Below are 20,251 nucleotides of genomic sequence, written 5' to 3'. Positions count from 1 at the left end.
TCTGGTGTATATGGAAGATCAGGCTGCAGAGTAGAGGATATGAGAAAAAGATGGGGGAGAAGCTGAGGGACAGAAACAGCAGAGTTTAGTTATATGTGGCAGGCATTAAGCACGCAGCAGTATCTTCTCCTGGAAGTGTATAGAAATACATGTGCGTGCAAAGACTGCTGTTTGCTAATGGCACGTTAACAAAAACCCTAAATGAGGATCAGGCTGGAAGAATCTCTCTCCAGGAGAATAGGATCAGGCTGACAGTTCTTGCCATCCAGGGTACAGGAGAACAGGCGCTTGCAGGAGGAACGGAGCCAGCAAGAATCATTTTGAAGATGAGCCATAACTGCAGTTTGTTTAAAAGGTTTAATTTTTCTGATTATTTGTTCTAATCATCTAAAATAATGTTTTTAAAATTGAAGAGCTGCTGACACCTTATGGAAAGCATTTCTCTATCCACTCAACTGCCTACATTTTCTATATTTTTTTCCATCTGTTTTTCAATTCTAGGGACATCTGCATGAAAATAAAATCTTTGTTGATTAGGATTTCAGCTGCTCCTGGTACTTATTGCTCACTTGAAGTCATTATACTCAATCATAAGTTAACACAAGTAAATAACGTGGCCATGACTGTTATGGCACCCACAAAGGATTATGAAACCAGTCAACCCTGATATAAGCACGTGCGACTCCAACTGAAACCAGTGGGACAATTTCTGATCTCAATTGCAATGGGAATTTACACAACTGATGTCACTGGGAACTTTCCCATTGAATTCATTGGAAGCAGAATCAGGCCCTAAATGCAGAATGACTGTATTGAGCCAAAGGACAGAATAAGGGGCTCGTGCGGTGTACTGGCTGTCCAAGGCCCATATGAGCCATGCAGCAGCTGAAGACAAGCCTGGCCACACCCCTTCCCATAATCCTGACTGCACCAACACATTCCAGAATGCCCTCTGTACCAGCAGTCTCTTAATGTAATTGACAGCAGAGTCTGGACCAATGAGAGTTGCAGCCTTTTATGACAGGGCTAAACTCGCTCCTATGATTTCAGATGAGGCACAAGCAAAAAGGGCAAATGAAATCCTAAACAGACAGAATCTACTTCCCTGTAAATACCGAGTTAGTGAAATGGAACCCACTTTTTGTCTCACCCATATTATAACTGGCAAAGTGAAACACCCATATTACAGAAGGTGGTAAGGTAATGAGAAACTTCTGGATAAGTAACATGAGGGAGGTACTTCAACAAGCTCTCTTGCATAAAATTACCATGTCTTAAACCGTAAGGTCAAGAGGAGCATTTAACAGTTGGGAAATGCGTTTCCTGACACAGAGGATAGGAAGAGCTGGCATGGCTCTTTATCGCTGACAAACAGGGAGGGGCCACTCTGGCAGTTCCTGTTTTGCAAAGTCATGATGTCAGGAAATCTAGTCAAGGAGAAACCACAGCAGATGACCTGCCACCTAATACCATGCAACCTGACTGGATACGCCAGCATCAGGGGTGGAGCTGATGTGATGCTCCTGGGTTAAACATTTCAGTGCCAACTCCCACTCTCCTCCACCAGTGCAAATGGAAGGTATGTGCCCTGCTTTATTACGAAACATGTTCAGAATGCCTGCCTGGGATGACTTCTTATTAAATATTTATATGTTGATTGATGTAAATCAAAGCAATTTAGATAACTGATTTTAATCATGATTTCAAATCAGCAAGCAGGAAACCTTGATTTAAGTCATGCTTTGCATTTGTACTTTAGTTATTTTTCTGAAGAGTTTGATTCTTATTGGTTGATACCAATAAACCGTATTGATTGGCAATTAAATATAGCCTTCACATTAATTTTGGTGCTTCATTTGGCTCACAAGAAGGATACACTACACTACACACACACTTATTTAAGTAGTTATCTCACTTATTTATTAAAATTCCTAAATTTTATATTTTTAATTTGTTATAAAATGGTGAATGATGCATTCTTTATTTATTAAAAGGCAATTAATTTTTACTTGAGATTTGTGTCAAGTTATATTTTGATGGAAATTCAATTAAATATGCACAACACTAGCATTTTAAGGTCTTTTTATTGAATAAAACTACTGTAAAAGTGCTGGATAAATAAGGAAAAAAATTATCTAGAAGCTTATCAAAACATGTTTTGCATTTAAAACTAACTGATTTATTACACAAAAGCAAGTATTATTGGTAATTAGTGAATGGAGTGGATTGTTCTGATTAATATGTCCTTCAAGATGTTAGGATTAGTAGATCTCATCCTCTCCAATTAATTTTTATTCATATGCTGGGAAAGGGAAGCAAGCATTCCTGCTTTTTCAACTCCCAATTGGTTTCTTAACTTTTAGTGAACTAGTCACTGAACTCAGCTTGTTGAATAAACTGAAATAAAGAAAATATTCTCTCTGCAGCTGCTGTTGTGAAAAGTCAGTTTTTCATTTCAACTAACTTTGTTTCTAGGTACTTATATAGTGGCTTCCACCAGTTCAATAGTTTGACTTTCTTTAAAATTTGGCAGCACACATGTGTTGCTTAATATTTTTTGTATTTAATTTAAATAACTTGAATAGATTATAATAAGTTTAGGCCTTAGCTTAGGTTGTCAATTTCCAATTGAATTTTAATTAAATTGTATTATGTTAGCACCCAAACGTCCCAATGGGGACCCATTGTGCTGGGCACTACACAAACATACAAGAGACAATTTCTGCCCTGAATGGCTAGTCTTCACCCATCACCTCCTTCCTCCAGATGTAGTTTAGTGCATGGTTTCTAGCACAGTACTGATAAAATAATTATCAAAATTTACAGGACAGGAGAGAAGATGGGTTTGCTCTTCCCTCTGTTGACGAACTGGAATTTCACTGCTGACGTTTATCTCGGACTTAGTTAAAAATGGAATAAAACTCTGTAAGAGTAATAATGGGATCTCACCCTGTAATCACCCAATAAACATTTAGCTAGTTCATGTAGATACAGGAACTGATTAAGACATAGGCACTATGGGTATGTTTACACTGCAATTAAACAGTCACGGCTGGCCCATATCATCCGACTCAGGCTCATGTTTAATTGTGGTGTAGACATTCAGGCTCAGGCCCCCAATTAAACAGCTCCTTAGCCCAAGCCACACGAGCCCGTCAGCTTACATAGGCCAGCCACAGGTTTTTAACTGCAGTGTAGACATATCCTATGGGGCCAATCCAATGCCAACCGAAGTCAATGGCAGTCTTCCCACTGGGTCACTGGGTGTTGGATCAGACCTCAGAGGCACAAGCCTAGTGTCTCAGCTCAAGAGTTATGTGATGACATCAACTGATGATCTGACTTTATATTTATAAAAGCCTGAAAACATGACCCAAGTGATATCAGTGCCTGAGTCTGTAGACAGCCTTTAAACTATAGTTCTGCTCTCAAATGGGAGAACTGCCCCATGCATTTTAATGGGTTATTAATTCAGCATTCTGCTGTTCTGGGGGCCTCTGACAACACTCACCCAGAGGGATAGTATGCGTGGGTAGCCCTTGCTGCCATCACCCTATAATGTTTTTTCTGGGGTGGTAACCTGCCCAAACAAAACATGTTTGTTGGACCCCACCAGCGTAGTAGATGCCTTTTCCGTGGGTGAGCCATGGCAGTGTGGCAGGGCACACTGAAACCCATGAAGCGTGTGTCTAGCGCTGGAATTATTTGGTGCAGCCCTGTTTTGGATAGCCTCGTTAGAATTATGTGCTTCCCCTCACCCCCATTTTTGTGGCCCTCAATATATTGCCTTTATCTTTGAAGCTGTGTATCTGGCCAGATGTGTCTATCTCAGTAGTAAAGGAGAACTAACGTCAAAAGTTTTCCAGTGCTATAAAAAATTGGAGGAAGTACACCACTGTAGATTCTTGCCACTTGTGTGTGGCATTAGAGGCTACCTAGAGAGGCATGGCCCACAACCACAAGCTACAACATACATGGGAAACTTTGGCCCAAACTGTGTGGTCCTTATAACATCAGTGAAGACTATCTACTCTTCCACTAACCTCTCAGGTCCCCTCACCGCTTTCCTGTGCAAGGTAGGGACCTTTTACCGGAGACCTCGTCCTTGAAGGATGGTGAAGCCCTAGCCTGCAGATGGTTGAACTGCCCTGAAAATATATATTTGACAAAATGTGTAGTTGCCATGAAGGGACTGTGGATCATGCTGCACAGCTTCACTCTGCTCCTCAGGGCCTCTGTTCTTTGCTTTTGCTACCCTCTGCACCACACTGCAAACGAGAGCACAGTACAAATCCCTCTCTACTGACAGCCTGCTAGGGCACAGCTGCCCAGAGAAGAGCTAAAACATAAATGGAAAAAAAAGCTGTTTATGTCTAATACACAGGAAAAATAGTTCAAGAACAGTTTATCTTTGTAAAAGTTCAACCCCATACCACTGCCAAAGTCAGCAAGACCAAGGATGACCTGTTAAGTAAGTGTTAGCTGTGGAAGTTAAATATGCCCCAGACATTTTAGCTTAGTACTTTACCAAGTCTTTCCAAGATTTTAACAAACAAACAAAAAAACCTTGTATAAAGAAAAGGAGGACTTGTGGCACCTTAGAGACTAACCAATTTATTTGAGCATAAGCTTTCATGAGCTACAGCTCACTTCATCGGATGCATTCAGTGGAAAATACAGTGGGGAGATTTATATACACAGAGAACATGAAACAATGGGTGTTACCATACACACTGTAACGAGAGTGATCAGGTAAGGTGAGCTATTACCAGCAGGAGAGTGGTGGGGGGAGAGGAGGGAAGAAAACAACAGAAGCCACTAGCCATCACCTTCAGCCCCCAACTAAAACCTCTCCAACGCATCATCGAGGATCTACAACCTATCCTGAAGGATGACCCATCACTCTCACAGATCTTGGGAGACAGGCGAGTCCTTGCTTACAGATAGCCCCTCAACCTGAAGCAAATACTCACCAGCAACCACACACCACACAACAGAACCACGAACCCAGGAACCTATCCTTGCAACAAAGCCCGTAGCCAACTGTGTGTCCACATATCTATTCAGGGGACACCATTATAGGGCCTAATCACATCAGCCACACTATCAGAGGCTCGTTGACCTGCACATCTACCTGCACATCTGTGATATATGCCATCATGTGCCAGAAATGCCCCTCTGCCATGTACATTGGTCAAACTGGACAGTCTCTACGTAAAAGAATAAATGGACACAAATCAGATGTCAAGAATTATAACATTCATAAACCAGTCGGAGAACACTTCAATCTCTCTGGTCACTCGATTACAGACCTAAAAGTGGCAATTCTTCAACAAAAAACCTTCAGAAACAGACTCCAACGAGAGACTGCTGAATTGGAATTAATTTGCAAACTGGATACAATTAACTTAGGCTTGAATAAAGACGGGGAGCGGATGGGTCATTACACAAAGTAAAACTATTTCCCCATGTTTATTCCCCCCCACTCCCCCGCTGTTCCTCAGACGTTCTTGTCAACTGCTGGAAATGGCCCACCTTGATCATCACAACAAAAGGTTCCCCCGCCCCTCCCTCCCCCCCGGCTCTCCTGCTGGTAATAGCTCATCTTACCTGATCACTCTCGTTACAGTGTGTATGGTAACACCCATTGTTTCATGTTCTCTGTGTATATAAATCTCCCCACTGTATTTTTCACTGAATGCATCCAATGAAGTAAGCTGTAGCTCATGAAAGCTTATGCTCAAATAAATTGGTTAGTCTCTAAGCCCTGGTCTACACTAGGACTTTAGGTCGAATTTAGCAGCATTAAATCGATGTAAACCTGCACCCGTCCACACGATGAAGCCCTTTATTTCGACTTAAAGGGCTCTTAAAATCGATTTCCTTACTCCACCCGTGACAAGTGGATTAGCACTTAAATCGGCCTTGCCGGGTCGAATTTGGGGTACTGTGGACACAATTCAATGGTATTGGCCTCCGGGAGCTATCCCAGAGTGCTCCATTGTGACCGCTCTGGACAGCACTCTCAACTCAGATGCACTGGCCAGGTAGACAGGAAAAGAACCGCGAACTTTTGAATCTCATTTCCTGTTTGGCCAGCGTGGCAAGCTGCAAGTGACCATGCAGAGCTCATCAGCAGAGGTGACCATGATGGAGTCCCAGAATCGCAAAAGAGCTCCAGCATGGACTGAACGGGAGGTACGAGATCTGATCGCTGTATGGGGAGAGGAATCCGTGCTATCAGAACTCTGTTCCAGTTTTTGAAATGCCAAAACCTTTGTCAAAATCTCCCAGGGCATGAAGGACAGAGGCCATAACAGGGACCCGAAGCAGTGCCGCGTGAAACTTAAGGAGCTGAGGCAAGCCTACCAGAAAACCAGAGTGGCGAACGGCCGCTCCGGGTCAGAGCCCCAAACATGCCGCATCTATGATGAGCTGCATGCCATTTTAGGGGGTTCAGCCACCACTACCCCAGCCGTGTTGTTTGACTCCTTCAATGGAGGCAACACGGAAGCAGGTTTTGGGGACGAAGAAGATGATGCTGATGATGAGGTTGTAGATAGCTCACAGCAAGCAAGCGGAGAAACCGGTTTTCCCGACAGCCAGGAACTGTTTCTCACCCTGGACCTGGAGCCAGTACCCCCCGAACCCACCCAAGGCTGCCTCCTGGACCCAGCAGGCAGAGAAGGGACCTCCAGTGAGTGTACCTTTTAAAATACTATACATGGTTTAAAAGCAAGCATGTGAAAGGATTAATTTGCCCTGGCATTCGCGGCTCTCCTGGATGTACTCCCAAAGCCTCTGCAAAAGGTTTCTGGGGAGGGCAGCCTTATTGCATCCTCCATGGTAGGACACTTTACCACTCCAGGCCAGTAACACGTACTCGGGAATCATTGTACAACAAAGCATTGCAGTGTATGTTTGCTGGCGTTCAAACAACATCCGTTCTTTATCTCTCTATGTTATCCTCAGGAGAGTGAGATATCATTCATGGTCACCTGGTTGAAATAGGGTGCTTTTCTTCAGGGGACACTCAGAGGTGCCCGTTCCTGCTGAGCTGTTTGCCTGTGGCTGAACAGAAATGTTCCCCGCTGTTAGCCACGGGGAGGGGGGAGGGTTGAGGGGGTAGCCACGCGGTGGGGGGAGGCAAAATGCGACCTTGTAACGAAAGCACATGTGCTATGTATGTAATGTTAACAGCAAGGTTTACCCTGAAAGAGTGTAGCCACTGTTTTATAAAATGTGTCTTTTTAAATACCGCTGTCCCTTTTTTTTCTCCACCAGCTGCATGTGTTTCAATGGTCACAGGATCTTCTCCTTCCCAGAGGCTAGTGAAGATAAGAAAGAAAAAGAAACGCACTCGTGATGAAATGTTCTCTGAGCTCATGCTGTCCTCCCACACTGACAGAGCACAGACGAATGCGTGGAGGCAAATAATGTCAGAGTGCAGGAAAGCACAAAATGACCGGGAGGAGAGGTGGCGGGCTGAAGAGAGGGCTGAAGCTCAAATGTGGTGGCAGCGTGATGAGAGGAGGCAGGATTCAATGCTGAGGCTGCTGGAGGATCAAACCAGTATGCTCCAGTGTATGGTTGAGCTGCAGCAAAGGCAGCTGGAGCACAGACTGCCACTACAGCCCCTGTGTAACCAACCGCCCTCCTCCCCAAGTTCCATAGCCTCCACACCCAGACGCCCAAGAACGCGGTGGGGGGCCTCCGGCCAACCAGCCACTCCACCACAGAGGATTGCCCAAAAAACAGAAGGCTGGCATTCAATAAATTTTAAAGTTGTAAACTTTTAAAGTGCTGCGTGGCATTTTCCTTCCCTCCTCCACCACCCCTCCTGGGCTACCTTGGTAGTCATCCCCCTATTTGTGTGATGAATGAATAAAGAATGCATGAATGTGAAGCAACAATGACTATTGTCTCTGCAAGCGGTGATTGAAGGGAGGAGGGGAGGGTGGTTAGCTTACAGGGAAGTAGAATGAACCAAGGGGCGGGGGGTTTCATCAAGGAGAAACAAACAGAACTTTCACACCGTAGCCTGGCCAGTCATGAAACTGGTTTTCAAAGCTTCTCTGATGCGTACCGCACCCTCCTGTGCTCTTCTAACCACCCTGGTGTCTGGCTGCGCGTAACCAGCAGCCAGACGATTTGCCTCAACCTCCCACCCCGCCATAAACGTCTCCCCCTTACTCTCACAGATATTGTGGAGCGCACAGCAAGCAGTAATAACAGTGGGAATATTGGTTTCGCTGAGGTCTAAGCGAGTCAGTAAACTGCGCCAGCGCGCCTTTAAACATCCAAATGCACATTCTACCACCGTTCAACTACAGGCTGAGCAAGTGCAGAAGAGCTCCTGACTACTGTCTAGGCTGCCTGTGTACGGCTTCATGAGCCATGGCATTAAGGGGTAGGCTGGGTCCCCAAGGATAACTATAGGCATTTCAACACCCCCAACAGTTATTTTCTGGTCTGGGAATAAAGTCCCTTCCTGCAGCTTTTGAAACAGACCAGAGTTCCTGAAGATGCGAGCGTCATGTACCTTTCCCGGCCATCCCACGTTGATGTTGGTGAAACGTCCCTTGTGATCCACCAAAGCTTGCAGCACTATTGAAAAGTACCCCTTGCGGTTTATATACTCACCGGCTTAGTGCTCCAGTGCCAAGATAGGGATATGGGCTCCGTCTATTGCCCCACCACAGTTAGGAAATCCCATTGCACCAAAGCCATCCACTATGACCTGCACATTTCCCAAAGTCACTACCCTTGATATCAGCAGATCTTTGATTGCGTGGGCTACTTGCATCACAGCAGCTCCCACAGTAGATTTGCCCACTCCAAATTGATTCCCAACTGACCAGTAGCTGTCTGGCGTTGCAAGCTTCCACAGGGCTATTGCCACTCACTTCTCAACTGTGAGGGCTGCTCTCATCTTGGTATTCATGCGTGTCAGGGCAGGGGAAAGCAAGTCACAAAGTTCCATGAAAGTGCCCTTACGCATGCAAAAGTTTCGCAGCCACTGGGAATCGTCCCAGACCTGCAACACTATGCGGTCCCACCAGTCAGTGCTTGTTTCCCGAGTCAAGAATCGGCATTCCACAGCATGAACCTGCCCCATTAGCACCATGATGCATGCATTGGCAGGGCCCATGCTTTCAGAGAAATCTGTGTCCATGTCCTGATCACTCACGTGACTGCGCTGACGTCGCCTCCTCGCCCGGTATCGCTCTGCCAGGTTCTGGTGCTGCACATACTGCTGGATAATGCGTGTGGTGTTTAATGTGCTCCTAATTGCCAAAGTGAGCTGAGCGGCCTCCATGCTTGCCTTGGTATGGCGTCCGCACAGAAAAAAGGCGCGGAACGATTGTCTGCCGTTGCTCTGACGGAGGGACAGGCGACTGACGACATGGCTTACAGGGTTGGCTTACAGGGAATTAAAATCAACAAAGGGGGTGGCTTTACATCAAGGAGTATTTCAGGCAGGACTTCACAGAGGGTTCCAATAAGAAATGGTGCACCTAAGTAATTGTTCTTATTGGAACAAGCAGGTTGGTCTGGCCTCTGATTGATACATGGCTCGATTTACCTCGCTGCACCTTCTCTGTGAGTGACTGCAGTGTGACCTAGAGGAAGGAGTCCCCTAGATGGGGGGGGGGGGGAAGGAGGGAAGCAAATGAGTACAAAACAAAGCTGGTCTATTTCTTGTTTTGATCCACTCCATCTATCTTTTACATCTTTGGCTGGCAGCAGATGGTGCAGAAGGACTGCAAGCCATCCCACATCTCACGGCTGCTCGGCAGAAGATGGTACAATAGGACTGCTAGCCATCCTCATCTCTTACCTGCCCGGCAGAAGATGGTACAATAGGACTGCTAGCAATCTATATCGCCTGCCTGCTCACCATAAGATGGTTCAATAGGACTGACTGCAGGACTAAAGAGAATGACCTGGTCAAGTCACTTCTAATGTAGTCCCTGCACCATGTCTGCCCAGGCGCTCCTGGCCGACATGGCCAGGAGCACCTTGGACATGACGATGACGGCTACCAGTCCTATTATACCGTCTGCTGCTACAAGGCAATGGGTTGCTGCTGCTGTGTAGCAATGCAGTACCATGTCTGCCAGCACCCAGGAGACATAGGGTGACGGTTACCTGAGCGGGCTCCATGCTTGCTGTGGTATGGCGTCTGCACAGGTAACTCAAGAAAAAAGGCGCGAAACGATTGTCTGCTGCTGCTTTCACAGAGAGAGGGAGGGAACGGGGGCCTGACGATATGTACCCAGAACCACCCGTGACAATGTTTTAGCCCCATCAGGCATTGGGATCTCAACCCAGAATTCCAATGGGCAGTGGAGACTGCGGGAACTGTGGGATAGCTACCCACAGTGCAACACTCTGGAAGTCAACGCCTGCCTCGGCACTGTGGAAGCACTCCGCCGAGTTAATGCACTTAATGCACTTAGAGCATTTTCTGTGGGGACACACACTCAAATATATAAAACCGATTTCTACAAAACAGACTTCTATAAATTTGACCTAATTTCGTAGTGTAGACATACCCTAAGGTGCCTCAAGTCCTCCTTTTCTTTTTGTGGATACAGACTAACACGGCTGCTACTCTGAAACCTTGTATAATTTGCTTATTTGGGGGCCATTCTCAATCTTCTTTTTAAATATTCTGCCCCTTTGGAGATGTAAACCCTACTACCCATTGTTTCTAATTTGAATTGAAGCACTACTCAGTGCCAGTTATTTTTTTTTTTCAAATGTTATTAAAATTGAAAATTTCAAAACACTTGGAATGAAGCCATAAATATTTACAAAATCTGAAGTTAATTATAAATCAATAAAGCTACAGGGATTTTACAAGTATTAACACTTATACCAGAAAAGAAGTAGACCTCGGGCATATAAACAGTATAAGTACATTTATTACAGCTTTAAGAAAAAACAACAACTCTTGTTTCTAGTGAGAAAGAATTCCACGCATTGCTTTATTGCTAACCTTTCAACAGGATCCCTCAGCATGACGATAAGTTTGGCATCGGGCTGGAAAGCATGGATGAAATCCTGGATTAAAAATGGAGGTTCTCCATCAGTACTGTTGTCATAGAAGAAAACCCAGGCATTGTTATCCCACATTGTAGAAGCACTGGCTTCTCCTAGAAATGAAAAGTATTTACAATGAGTATCTTTGACTAATTTTTTTTCTTTACATTGGCACAAAAGATATAGATCCTGATCCTCAGCTGGTGTAAATCAGTCTGGCTCCATTGACTTTGATGGACTTATGCTGATTTACACTGGCTGAAGATCTGGCCCATCTTTCTGCAAAATCAGGAAGCTCTTACTGTTTAAATGTAGTTATAGTTAAAGACACGTATATAATTACACAAATTATCACTATCATTATGCTGTACTTCTGAAAATGGTTGATGAATATGCCAATATATTTAACTTTAAAAGGGTGTGATCAATTATATAATGCACAAAATTTGTACTCTAGTGGTACTATAACTATTTCCTACTGTCCAGACAGGAAGAACGTATATCCCATCAAGATTTTCAATTCCACCTTATCTTGAAGGTACTTTCTAAGAGTTACTTTTAACACTTCCCTAATTGCAGGGAAGTAAGCCCTAAGTGAATGACATCATTTGTAATTGGCCAGCCAGATAAAAATGTAAAGAACCAGACCAGACCAATCAGTGTTGCTTAGTCCACGAACTGAGGATCTGAGAGATCCACAGGCAATGTGGGAATAAAAGCAGTCAGCCAGCTTTGCTGTGTTACAGTGTATTGAATCTTTCCTTCTCCTCGGTTATTATTGGAGCTTTATTGTACACCATAAGAGATACTGTACAATAGCATCATGTCCCATAGTCTCAAGTACAGATATGCACTTAAAAGGAAGACAAAATAAACTGATTTCACAATGAATAATAAAACACAGTTAAAGACCAGATTCTGATGTCTTTAGGTCAAGAAAAAACCTTACTCCGAAAGCAGTGTCATTTATTTTAATAGGACTACTCCTGGAGTAGGTTGCTACTCAGTAACTACTCAACTGAGTAAAGGATATCAGAATCTAGCCAATAGTGCCACATACTACATCTATCTTTTAAAACTGTACTGTCTCCTTCTGCTGAGTAACACTAAAATTTATGAGACAAAATTTGCTTCAACAAAATGTACGCTTTAGCCTTTTTCAAGCTCTCTCTTTTTGCCAGTGTGGGAGGCACTAATTTCTGTTAATGAGTTTTTGAACCAAAAGGGATGAGGAAAAAAAAACACCTTGTAATTGATAGTTCTGTGATTTAATCATGTACAAGTACATATATGCAAATATATTCTTATTGTAAGGAATTTTCCTTTTCTCTTTCTTTGCCTCCTCTTTTTCTTTGTATTTGAATCCTCATTTTGGAAAAATCCAATCAAGTTTTTAAATTTAAAATAAAAATTGCCAAAGCCTTTATACTAAATAAGCATTTATCACTTCCTTTAGGCTCCACTTTTACTTAATGTACTTCCCTAAAAGAGCCTGGAAGTCATTAGAGACCAGAATTATTTACGGATATTCTCATTCCCATTGTTCTGACAGGAGATACTGGGGCTCTACAGTCTAAGACTGGAAGTCCAGAAGATCTTTGATTTCTCATTCCAAATCAATTATAAACACTATTACATGACCTTGAGCAGATTATCTGACACATTAGTTCAGCAGCGGTCAGTTCAGCTCAAAAGCTGGGTCAAGTGGAACCGCAAAAGACTAAATGCAGCATTGGAGCAAAATCCCCCCACCAAACCAGGAGTGAGAGTCTGTATTTGTATTAGCAGTGTAACAAACAAGGCCCAGTGCTGTAAATATGTGTGAAGGCATATGTGGAATATAAATCTTGCATGGACTGAGTAAGAACAATGCATTTAGATATATGAGTACTCTGACAATCCAGATTGGCACAGCTTCACTGAAGTCTATGAATTATACCGATTTTAAGACAGAGAATTTGCCCCACAGCTCCAGCCAATTTAAGAGCTCTGTTAGGCCCCAGATGCATTGGAACCAATGTTGTCCTGCTGTGTGGGAAGAGGGTAGGAAGTGAGAAATCCAGACAGACAGTGGGCTCCATCCATCCTATGGCACAGAGGTGTTTGGGGGGCCAAGCAGCTGTCCAGGGCATGGGTGCAGGCACAAGCATGAGTCCATATATTCATGAATCTACCCACCAACGAAGCAGTGGGCAGCAGCTACAGAGGCTACAGTAACTGTGCCAGAAAGCCTCTGAAAATAATCAGCAGCCTCTCATCCATCTAGCCAGCCAGCTATCCCACAGACATAAGCGTGGTGTCTGAACAATTAAAATATTCTCTCTCGCCTTCACTCATTTGGAACTCTTCTGCACAACAACCCACAGAGGACCAGATTCTGCCATCCTTACCTACAAGAATAAGAACAGTGGAGTCTAGTCCTTACTTTGCATGTGGATTTGGCCGACATGTTTACTTTTGTATACATGCTCTCAGTTTACTCATTCAGGGGAGTGAACTTTAAGCTAAAGATTCTGTTTTTTGTGCGGTTAATTCAGTATAGCTTGTGTTCGGAACCAAAACAGGATGACTGTGAGGAACTAAAAGGAAAAAGAAATTAATTCCTACTCATTTGACAGTGTCTCTTTACACCGAATACAGATTTAATATCTGTAAAGAGAGTACCCTATTCAACACATGTTGAATTAATCACTGTTATATCCACTGCATTTATATATCAAATTATCATAGCACAATCAAATATATACTAATTTTTCCTATGGACTTAAAGCACATACGGTATGATTAAACTGCCTACTTTCATTAAAGAATAAATTTACACTGTCCTTATCTTGAGATTAATGGAATAAAATCATGTCATGTTTTCATAAAACATTCTTGTGAATTTATCAGATTAATGATTGTAAATAAAAAAGTCCTGCTTAGAATGCCTGAAGCTAGAATAGCAGTGTACTCTATAGGTCTTCTAAAGATCTACTGTTTTATTTGAGAAAATATATTACCCAATAAAGGTATGACTCAAAGATGGTTAGAATTTGAAAATACTGTTACATGACAAAGTTAAAGGAATGTTTATAGTTTTAATTAAATTTCCCTTTTTAATAATCTGAAATTTAACAATGCAGCATTCTAAGGAAACCTGATTTTCATACATCATGTAGACTGTCTCTAGACCAGACTTTTTTACTGAGGTCATAAAAAACTGATTTAATGAGCATAATAATTCAGAACTTTTCCTGCAAACTTAATAAGGGCCAAAGTAACCTTAGCGATAAGGGAAACTGAGACTACAGAAAAAACATGAACTTTAGAAAAAGCTGTAACGAGGTAAAAGTACTTAAATATGTACGCTGCTAATTTAAATAAGTGAACTGAGTTTATCTAAGTGTTCAATACTGTGAAAGTATTGTAGACTGTAATATAAAAAGCAGGACTATCTGCAGATGTCCCTGATGGCAGAACTTCACAGGACCCAATACTGCAGTCTTGCCAGGCATAGCACATCCATTTAGGTAAATGGAAGCAACCTGCCTCCAGAGGAAAACAAATAATGCACCTATCTGTAGATGGGGGCCTTAACTGACATGAATGACCCTCTGCTATGATTAACTTACCCCGGACACAAGACACTTTGATTAAGCTTATTTTACCATCACTATAAATGTTACAACTAATATAGTACCATTGACACATTTTCATAAGTAGTATTTGCAGTACCAATGATGATGTGGTTCATCTTGCTGTGCCCTTTTGTTACATCACTCTGTAACACACCCTGAATCTGATGTGCAGCCAAGTCAAACAGATCAAGGTAATCTTCCACTGGGTAGCGATCATGAAATCCATCCCTCAGACGAATTATTCCTAAAAACAAAACCCTAATGAGTAAAAAAAGAAGCTAGAAAATGAAACTCAAAAGCCAGATCCACAGTTGGAGTAAATCAGCAAAACTCCATTGACATCAATAAATCTACAGCATTTTACACCAGCAGAGAATTAATCCAAGGACCATAACATTAAGATAAAAAGCCAATTATGAAGTAGTTGTGATTCAAGATACTACAATACTAAGAAATAAATTCATTCTGAGAGGAAATATTTTAAAGTGCTATGTTTTATAGACCCTGAATGAATAGCTTGAACTTTCTTCTAAGTTTAGCTTTTGAAATGAACATAGAGGGCCAGATTCTGCTCATTTACACCAGGGTAACTGGAGTCACTTGACTTTGGATTTACACTGGTGTGCCTGAGAGAAAAATCTGGCCCTGAATCTGTCAATTACACCCACATTTAACAAATCAGAAAATCAGCAGAACAACAACATGGACCGTCTTCCAAATTTGAAGAAAACAGCACCTTTCTGCAATTCCTGGCTTTGACAACAATTTTGCCTAAGGGTGAATGGATTTCACAGACACTTTCAAACACGATGGGAAGGGGAACTAAAAAATCTGGAGGAGATGTTTTGTTTATTAATTCTTTTCACCTACCAATCTAATTAACAATAATAGTAAATTGAACTGGTAACAAGATTATTTCAAGGTATAATTCCTATTTTATTCTTTTGGGGTGGATCCAATTCCTATGAAAGCCAATAGCAAAACACTCCAATCCCTATGCTACTTTTTCCTCTATATTCACCTTGCAGTATCACCAGCCCTCATTCTTCATCTCCAGCATCACCGGCCCCTCTTAGGTATCCTCTGCTCCTTTTCCCTTTTTTGTGCCTGCTCTCTCCACTTGTTGCTGATCCTCTTCCCATTTCTCCATTCCCTCTTGTGTGTTCCCCCCAGTCTCTGCATTCCTGCTTCTTATTCTAGAGATTAGTAAGGCCCAGCTCTAAGAAGCTGCCCTTGCCTTACTTTGATTTACCCATCCTGGCTCTTCAATTGCAAATTACGCCAATTTAGATCTTTGGGAGTCTAAGTGCTAGGGAGTTTGTTAATGTAAGCAAATCTAATGTTACACTTTACCTCTGAATTTGGCCATCTCTCCCACATGCACCATCATGGCAGACACAATCAGCTGAGATGCTTTGGCTGACAAGCTCTACGTTTAAACATCTGGAGATTAGAAGCGGGGTATTCTCTGTGGAAGGTTCTAGGATCTGAAATTCACTCCCTCCATTGATCTGATAGAACTTGAGCCTATTAACCATCAGGTCATGATATAAGGCTTATCATTTATTTCCAGGCTTTTGCCAGAAGGGCTGACTGTGAAGAATGATTTTGATTTTAATAGATTTTTAAGACTAGGTGAGAATGCATTATGATCATCTACTCTGACTTTCTGCTTTGTACAGCCCATAGAATTTCACCCAGTGATTCCTAAAGTAGAAGGAATTGTTTCTTTCCTATTATGTCTAATTTGGTGGGGGAAAATCTATTTGATTATACTTGTGCTATACTGTGTGATTCCTAAATTATGACTGTGCACTCAAAATATCTGGTGGGCACATTTTAGAAATCTAAATATAATAATAAATTAAATACATTATTTATGGTAACAGACAAGGAAAAACTAATGTTGAAAAGGAGATATCTATCTATCCTTTTCTTCATTTGTTTTGTTTCCCCATGTGTATGTGTGTGAACACACACAAATATAAAATGTGTGTGTAAACAGATATAGATACCTCCTTTTCCATGTGTGCGGGGTCAAGATTTATATGTCTAGCCAGAGAAATGCAGAGTGCCTCCAATCTCCATTCAGCCAAATACTGAAATCCTAACTCAGGTTTTACTCAGTCTTCACTCAAGGATATTTATATAAATAAACCATTTGTGGTACATATATGAACATTACACAAAATATGACAGACGTTATTAGAAGTGAATCAGGAAAGTTGGGCTTTTCTAAGGTCTCTTCTAATGCAAGACAGCTTACATTGACCTAACTATGGAAGTGTCTACACTTAATTTCACTCCTGCTGACGTAACTGCCCTGCTATGCCGACTTAACTCCACCTACATGAGCGGTGTACAGTCAAGGTCAATATTGTTAGGGCAACGCAGTGTCAGTGTAGACACTGCATTGCTTATACTGATTGTTACTAGCTTTCAGGAGCTATCCCACAATGCCCGACACTGACGGTACAATTGATACAAGTGCTCCCGGTGAGGATGTGCACCGCTGACATCAGGAGCAAACTGCAGACATGCACAAGCAATGTGATTACTGTGGTGACTGTACGCCGACATATGTTAAGTCAACTTAATTTTGTAGAGTAGGCATGGCCGAAGTCTGAGCCAACTTTCTACCGAGGTGCTGTTCCAGAAATGAAACACTTGTGTTTTCACTAAGGGCTACTTTTCAAGGGAGTTTAAAGAAGAAAACAAATAAAACCTAAAAAGGGCACGTAACAATTTCCCTATGCAGGATATAAAATCCCAGCAAAATAAAAAGATAAAACACATTAGCTAATGCAAAAAGTATATGCTTTTAAACCAAACTAAGGAATACAATCATAAAAATGTACGACTTGAAAGGACCTTGACAGGTCATTTGGTCCTGTCCCCTGCATTGAAGCAGGACAAAGTACTACCCTGACAGGTGTTTGTCTAACCTGTTCTTAAAAACCTCCAACGATAGAGACTCCCCAGCCTTCCTAAGTAATTTATTCCTGTGCTGAACTACCCTTACATTTAGGAAGTTTTTCCTAATGTCTAACCTAAATCTCCGTTGCTGCAATTTAAGCCCGTCGCTTCTTGTCCTGTCCTCAGTGGTTACAAAGAACAATTTATCACCCTCCTCTTTATAACAATTTTTACATACTTGAAGATTTATGTCCCCCCTCAGTCTTCTCTTCCATAGACTAAACAAACTCAGTTTCTCCCTCGTAGGTCACGTTTTTTCATAGATATTAAGGTCAGAAGGGACCATTATGATCATCTAGTCCGACCTCCTGCACAACGCAGGCCACAGAATCTCACCAACCCACTCCTGCAAAAAACCTCTCACCTATGTCTGAGCTATTGAAGTCCACAAATCATGGTTTAAAGACTTCAAGAAGCAGAGAATCCTCCAGCAAATGACCCGTGCCCCATGCTACAGAGGAAGGCGAAAAACCTCCAGGGCCTCTTCCAATCTGCCCAGAGGAAAATTCCTTCCCAACCCCAAATATGGCGATCAGCTAAACCCTGAGCATATGGGCAAGATTCACCAGCCAGATACCCAGGAAAGAATTTTCTGTAGTAACTCAGATCCCACCCCGTCTAGCATCCCATCACAGGCCATTGGGCCTATTTACCATTAATATTTAAAGATCAATTAATTGCCAAAATCATGTTATCCCATCATACCATCTCCTCCATAAACTTACTGAGTTTAAACTTGAAGCCAGATAGGTCTTTTGCCCCCACTGCTTCCCTTGGAAGGCTGTTCCAGAACTTTACTCCTCTGATGGTTAGAAACCTTCGTCTAATTTCAAGTCTAAACTTCCCGACGGCCAGTTTATATCCATTTGCTCTTGTGTCCACATTGGTACTGAGCTTAAATAATTCCTCTCCCTCTCCGGTATTTATCCCTCTGATATATTTATAGAAAGCAATCATATCTCCCCTCAACCTTCTTTTAGTTAGGCTAAAGAAGCCAAGCTCCTTGAGTCTCCTTTCATAAGACAGGTTTTCCATTCCTCGGATCATCCTAGTAGCCCTTCTCTGTATCTGTTCCAATTTGAATTCATCCTTCTTAAACATGGGAGACCAGAACTGCACACAGTATTCCAGGTGAGGTCTCACCAGTGCCTTGTATAATGGTACTAAAACCTCCTTATCTCTACTGGAGATACTCGCCTGATGCATCTCAAGACCGCATTAGCTTTTTTCACGGCCATATCACATTGGCAGCTCATAGTTATCCTCTGGTCAACCAACACTCCAAGGTCCTTCTCCTCCTCCGTTACTTCTAATTGATGCGTCCCCAGCTTATAACTAAAATTCTTGTTATTAATCCCTAAATGCATGACCTTACACTTCTCACTATTAAATTTCATCCTATTACTATGACTCCAGTTTACAAGGTCATCCAAATCTTCCTGTATGATATCCCGGTCTCTCTCTAAATTGGCAATACCTCCCAGCTTTATATCATCCACAAACTTTATTAGCACACTCCCACTTTTTGTGCTGAGGTCAGTAATAAAAAGATTAAATAAGATTGGTCCCAAAACCGATCCCTGAGGAACTCCACTGGTAACCTCCCTCCAGCCTGACAGTTCACCTTTCAGTAGGACCCGCTGTAGTCTCCCTGTTAATCAATTCCTTATCCACCTTTCAATTTTCATATTGATCCCCATATCTTTTCCAATTTAACTAACAATTCCCCATGTGGAACAGTATCAAACGCCTTGCTGAAATCTAGGTAAATTAGATCCACTGCATTTTCTAGGCCTTTAATCATTTTTGTTGCTCTCTTCTAGGTTTTCTTCAATTTAGCTACATCTTTCCTGAAGTGCGGTGCTCAAAACTGGACACAATACACCAGCTGATGTCTTGTCAGTGCTGAGTATAGGGGGGAGAATTACTCCTCATGTCTTGCATGCAACACTCCTGCTAATACATCCCTGAACGATGTTTGCTTTTTTTGCAACAGTTTAACATTGTTGATTCGTATTTAGTTCGTGATCCACTATAACCCCCAGACCCATTTCTGCAGTCCTTCTTCCTAGGCAGTCATTTCCCATTTGGTATTTGTGCAGTTGATATTCCTTCCTAAGTGGAGTAGTTCGCATTTGTCCTTATTGAATTTCATCATTAAATTCAGACCATGTCTTCAGTTTGTCAAAACCATATTGCATACTAATCCTGTCCTCTAAAGCACTTACAACCCCTTCTAGCTTAATATCAATCACAAATGTTATGAGTGTACTCTCTATGCCATTATCCAAATCATTGGTGAAGAAAATGAACAGAACCAGACCCAGGACAGATCTCTGTGAGATCCCGCTCAATATGGCCTTCCAGCTTGATTGTGAACAATTGATAACTATTCTCTGAATATGGTTTTCCAGTCAGTTGTGCACCCACCTTATAGTAGGTTCATCTTGGCTATATTTCTCTAGTTTGTTTATGAGAAGGTTATGTGAGACAGTACCAAAAGCCTTACTAAAGTCAAGATATAACACATCTACTGCTTCCCCCGCATCCACAAGTCTTGTTACCCTGTCAAAGAAGGATATTAGGTTGGTTTCGCATAATTTGTT

At 42.3% G+C, this 20,251-nt stretch overlaps 1 protein-coding gene across 4 annotated transcripts in view; it reads right to left on the bottom strand.

Moving 5' to 3' along the window:
• CHST15 (carbohydrate sulfotransferase 15) overlaps positions 1–20,251 on the bottom strand; it is a 95,299-nt gene that overhangs the window by 16,374 nt on the left and 58,674 nt on the right. For all 4 annotated transcript variants that reach the window (XM_074959200.1, XM_074959197.1, XM_074959199.1 and 1 more), the window contains 2 exons: positions 14,767–14,913; positions 11,006–11,162 (listed from right to left, as the gene is read on the bottom strand). In XM_074959200.1, the coding sequence (XP_074815301.1) occupies positions 11,006–11,162; positions 14,767–14,913 (304 nt within the window). The remainder of the gene's footprint in view (positions 1–11,005; positions 11,163–14,766; positions 14,914–20,251) is intronic.

Source organism: Natator depressus, chromosome 7, assembly GCF_965152275.1.
Source record: "Natator depressus isolate rNatDep1 chromosome 7, rNatDep2.hap1, whole genome shotgun sequence".
Taxonomy (NCBI): Eukaryota; Metazoa; Chordata; order Testudines; family Cheloniidae; genus Natator; species Natator depressus.
The sequence above is the reverse complement of the archived record's forward strand: the minus strand, read 5'-3'. Positions and strand labels throughout refer to the sequence as shown.